The sequence below is a fragment of the Montipora capricornis genome, chromosome 7, assembly GCF_036669925.1.
Source record: "Montipora capricornis isolate CH-2021 chromosome 7, ASM3666992v2, whole genome shotgun sequence".
Lineage (NCBI taxonomy): Eukaryota > Metazoa > Cnidaria > Anthozoa > Scleractinia > Acroporidae > Montipora > Montipora capricornis.
In genome coordinates, this window is record NC_090889.1 from 21,394,283 (window position 1) to 21,399,282 (window position 5,000).

The 5,000-nt window shown below is 42.1% G+C and overlaps 1 protein-coding gene across 1 annotated transcript in view; it reads right to left on the reverse strand.

Annotated features, from left to right (window-relative positions):
- Positions 1–5,000, reverse strand: part of LOC138057417 (E3 ubiquitin-protein ligase RNF123-like) — a 56,041-nt gene that overhangs the window by 35,502 nt on the left and 15,539 nt on the right. The window contains exons 17-21 of the mRNA XM_068903443.1: positions 4,350–4,424; positions 3,467–3,590; positions 2,476–2,536; positions 1,088–1,128; positions 159–313 (exon numbers count right to left, since the gene is read on the reverse strand). Coding sequence (XP_068759544.1) covers positions 159–313; positions 1,088–1,128; positions 2,476–2,536; positions 3,467–3,590; positions 4,350–4,424 — 456 coding nt within the window. The remainder of the gene's footprint in view (positions 1–158; positions 314–1,087; positions 1,129–2,475; positions 2,537–3,466; positions 3,591–4,349; positions 4,425–5,000) is intronic.

The window sequence follows — 5,000 nt, forward strand, 5'->3', positions numbered from 1 at the left end:
GGTTATGACTATTCCCAGGAGCTAACGCGTTTCAACCGAAAACAGTTGGAAAAGTGTTTTAATTGGGAAACCTTAACCGCTTCAACCTAATCTGGTTGCGGTTAAAACGGTTGATCCCAATAGGACACGATCTTATCCTCTCAATAATATTTTCCTACCTTCGATAACTGTTTGTGAACAGCAATATGATACAACAGGATGACATCATCCAGCATTTCAACCAATGAGGGATCGAGGTTACGATCTTCATTGACCATCGATGGGTCACTCGTTTCCCCAGACTCCTCTCGGTTAGCTGACTCTTCTATGGCTTCTAAGCAGAGAAAAGAACAAGTTTGAGCACCTCAACATATGTTTACATGAACAGTTAATACAACGATCAGTGAGAATGTTCAGTTTTAGCCGTGTGTAGAGTAGAAAAATAATTCCACAATTTCTTTCCTTTTCCTGGTTTCGTCCTTATATGTTAAGACTTCTGAAGTCCTGACATTTGCAGACAAAATCACAAAGGCAGCACTTTCTCACCGTTTTTTAAGACCCCGAGAGTTCATTCGGCCGGGATGCAAACTCGCGACCTCTCAAATAGAAATCTTATGCCCAACCGATTGAGACAACCCGTTAGCTACAAGCAGTTGCAAAAAGAGTTGAGACACTCACTGTTGATAACCGTACAATGCGTGTCATTCAAGTCAGCGCATCTCCAACCCCCCTTCCCCCTAAGCAAAGTTTTTTTCCATTTCTACTTGGCACTCAGACTAAAGGGTATGAACATTGAAAAATGGGAGGGGGGAGGGAGGGGCGTTCAGCCTTTTCTTATGAAGTAGAAGAGGGGTTTTAGGAAAAAGAGGTGGATTTTCCAGTCAGTGTCTCAACCTTTTTGCAATTACTTGTAGCTGAGCTACGAAGCTACTCAGTTGGGAGAAGGTTAATTTGTTGAGTTCATGTGTTCCCGTGAAAGAACTCGATGAAATAAATGTTTCCATTTGAAATACGGGCTATAGACGAAAGAAAGATGTAAACATGTAATGAACAAGACGATCAAAAATTACTTGACCGACTTTGTCAGAAGGAAATAAATTCAACTCACCACTGTAGGCTTTCTTGAGATGCGACAACACGCCACCCAGTCTGAAATGAAGCGTACAACAGCTCCAGCTAAGGCATATTCCCCCAACGAAAAAAATGGTCAAAACCAGGCTTGGTGCATTCGGTTGATGTGTGATGAACTCTGTTTTTATGTAAACATTACCTTGTTTTTATTCTTTTTTAGTCTAATTTCAATTACAGAAATGTAATATTGGTCAGGTATTGGCCGTGTTTATCTCCGTTTCTCGCAGTCTTGAGGTCTGACTCGCAAAGGGCGTAGCAAGAAGAGACCGGGAGCTATCCGACCCGTCTCTGACTTTGACCTTTTAGAAGGTCAGGTTTCCGAGCTGGGGTTGCCTGGGGAGGTGGGAGGGGGGGGGGGGGGGATGTTGAAGTTTCGACTTGATCGGGCGCGGCGCATTATAGAGTGAAACACGGACACCACGATGGAGTAATTTTGTTGAGTATATAACAAATAAAAAGTCGTATGAACTTGGAAAGGAAAAGAACTAGCGCTGGAGCACTAATCGGGACACTGTAAAGGTAAAAGGTAAAGGTAAAGTAACTTTATTTAACGTCGGAAGTTCCTTCAGCTACGAGGCTGGTATCAATGGAAGCCGACGGTGCGCCCTTTACTCCCCTCCCTCTGTCAGTGCTCCGTTTACGGAAATTTAAAGCCTTAGCTACACGGATCGGAGGAAAGTCGAAACAGACGTTTACGTCACCGAGGATCGAACCAGGGACCTCTCGCTCCGAAACCCGCGCACTAGCCACCTCAGCCACGACTGCTCAGTTGGCTACAATTAACGCAAATTAAGTTAAATTTTGGTTTTTGAGGACCGGAGTACCCGTTGCAGAGTAGAGAACAACCAAACTCAACCCACATATGACGCCGAGCCTGGGAATCGAACCCGGGCCACATTGGTGGGAGGCGAGTTTTCTCACCACTGCCCCATCCCTGCATTTCATGATTTCATTTCGTGATTTATGGCCACTGGTGATGTTTTGAAAGTTCTCAAATTGCACTCGCCGTATAACTTTTGAGAACTTCCATACGATTTCCGAAACAAATATCCTTCTTTTAGAACGAGTTTCAATCGAGTGTCGTAAAACCAAAACCAAAGTGATTACTTTGGCCAATAAAAAAGGATGGAGACAATCCAGTAAACCAATCAAAACTCGAAGTAATTAAACGTAGCCGACACAAAGCGCGGGAAAATGTGCACGCGCGAGCCACGATTGGTTTTGGTTTCACTTCTGACTGGTTGAAATAAAGGCGAGAGAACTTTGAACCAATCACTGAGTGAAGTAATACAAAACCAAAGCAATTCGCTAATTACTTTCAACACTCAATTGAAAACTGCCCTATCGTTCTTTTAATTTCCTTACCTGGAAAGGTCCCAGTAGTGAATACTATCATCAAAGAAGACGTGACTGGGAATATAAGCATCTGAGAGTCAAACACAGAGAAGGCAATCATTAGTACGCATTTCTACGATTGAATCATGACAATGGAGGCGCATAGTATCATCCGCAATTGTAGGATGTTTCATGGAGATTGCATGAGCATGCGGTGCGTCGACTTTGAGAAGTCTTTCATGACTAGGATAGTGTGGAACGGAGAGCGTGACAGCGATGTCGAACATTAGGGAAGCCGTTGTGTTTCACTCGGGCTGATCTATAGTTGAAGCTGGTACTCAAATTCTCCAAGATATCCCGGTACGGAGACAAGTGAAAGCTTAATCTCATCGTAAGTAACCCTTTCGGGAAAAATTATTATCTTCCGAAGTAAGCTATTTTCTCAGTTTCGACGAAACTACCGAAAATTTCTTTCATCATTTGTTCGTATTACTTAAATGGAGTTCCATCGAAAGAATCACAAGAACCGTTCCCATTTGTTTTCCCGCAAGGAAAAAAGACAAATGGCACAGCTCAGTCATTCCTCTATGGTTTACTTCAAAGCGAAACGTTCAGTACAATTTGTCGAAACCAAACTTCACCGGAAAATTGCACTAAAATAGTAAGCGCTGTTGAAAGAAAAAGTCCTTTACTTTGCTCTGTATTTTCGTATGATTTTACAATCGAAGCGCACCGCAAAAATGGATTGAAATTTATCTTCGAAAATAAAACATTGCACCGCAAAGCGAGTCGTTCGCGAGAAATTTTCAAAAAGGGAAAATCTATAATCTAGAGAGAGTCTTTTGGGCTATTGAAGTCATATCCTGTTTTTTCACGAGCGCTCTTAGAAACTGAAAACTCGAGGGGACTAAAGGAGTCAACTTTTATAGCCACAGTGCACTCTGCTATAACTTGTCTGTTCGTCTACACACCATCAACGGAGAGTCGAGTCTCTTATCATAGCAAAAGGCGCTACGCATACCTTTGCTTTTGATTGGTGAATCTTTTTCATGAGCCCACTGTTCCCAATGCCAGCGGAGGGCCTGGACCAATCTGTGATAGAAACACGTGATCACTGGCCCTGCGCATGCGCTTGATGGCTGCAACTGTATCGAATAAGAACATTAGTTCAACACACATTAGAACAAAATTACGGGATTCTTCGTTATGCAATATAGTTTATTGGTTAGATTAAGTTACTGACGCTAAATAACAATTATTCACCGATAATCACTGAGCTTGAGGCGAATTTAGTATAAATACATAGGTGATTATTTCAAAAAAGAAAAAAAACATTTCAACGCCAAATCATCTTCACTTACAGTGGCAAAACGACTACTGGCAGCCATTTTGTCCGTCGAGGTGATTATCGGCTGATAATCCGAGATAGCGAGCCAATGAGAGCGCGCGATTTTGTATAATCACCTGGGTATTTATACTAACAGTTTTTAAGCTATTACACTTGGACACAAGCTTGAACAAGAAACTTCACTATAAAGGAAATGAGTAGGACGATAGTAATTGCTTTCACCGAAATGTCAACATCAGCAAGTCCATGATTGTGCGATTCTGATCAAAAATTCAATTTGTTTAAATCGATAAACAAAATTATCTGTTACTCTTTATTTTCTACGTTCAGCTGCCAAAATATCCAAGTTAAAGTCCAAATTAACTAAAACAAGGGTTTGAAGTTGAGGAGAAGATCAATGGGACATGTCGTGACGCTTATTGAAATCAACATGCGTCAAGTCCAAAACATCAGCCATATTAGAGGAGCCTGGGAAGCAGCTTTCTGAATTCTTGTCGAACAAACACCCTGGCGCTAAATGAAGTAAATATGGCGTGCTTGAGCTCCTATTACATACCGTTATGGTCATCATATTTTCCTGGAGAAATTTTCGAAACTTTTCAAGAAACAAGACTCTGGTTGGCTTGGAATTCTGTGAAGAAAAACAAATTTAATGTTAATAAGAAATAACAAATTACTAAATTAAGTCCATCCCCGTCAACGGGCAGTTCTCGAGTTCGCGGGATAAATGTGCGCATGGGATCCCCGCAAGCGATAATACTCGTCCCCATTCTTCTCGTGAGTCCACCGCCAAAAATACAGCTTTCGCGGAAACTGCCGCGCGTGTTTCATTGCTACCAGCCACAATCTTGGACATTTCAAATAAAAAATGAAGACCACCCCTCCATCCAATTTCAATGATGAAAAAGTGGCGGGTTTCAACTTGCACACGGATTCATCATTGATTTGGGGCGAGGGGGTTACTAATTTTTCATTTTATTTGGTCCAAGATTGTAGGTTGGCTGGACCAAACAAAGCCACGTGCAGCCAGCGAACGGTCATTTTCGGGTGTCGTTCGTCTCCGATTAAAGTTCAATTGTCGTTTTTACTTCATCGAAAAGTAACCCTTCGACTGAGAGAAACGACATCCGGAAAAACTTCTACGTCTTCTAGTATTTGCACGGGAAAGAAGTATTCAATTTCCGACGGGGCGTCACACACATACGCG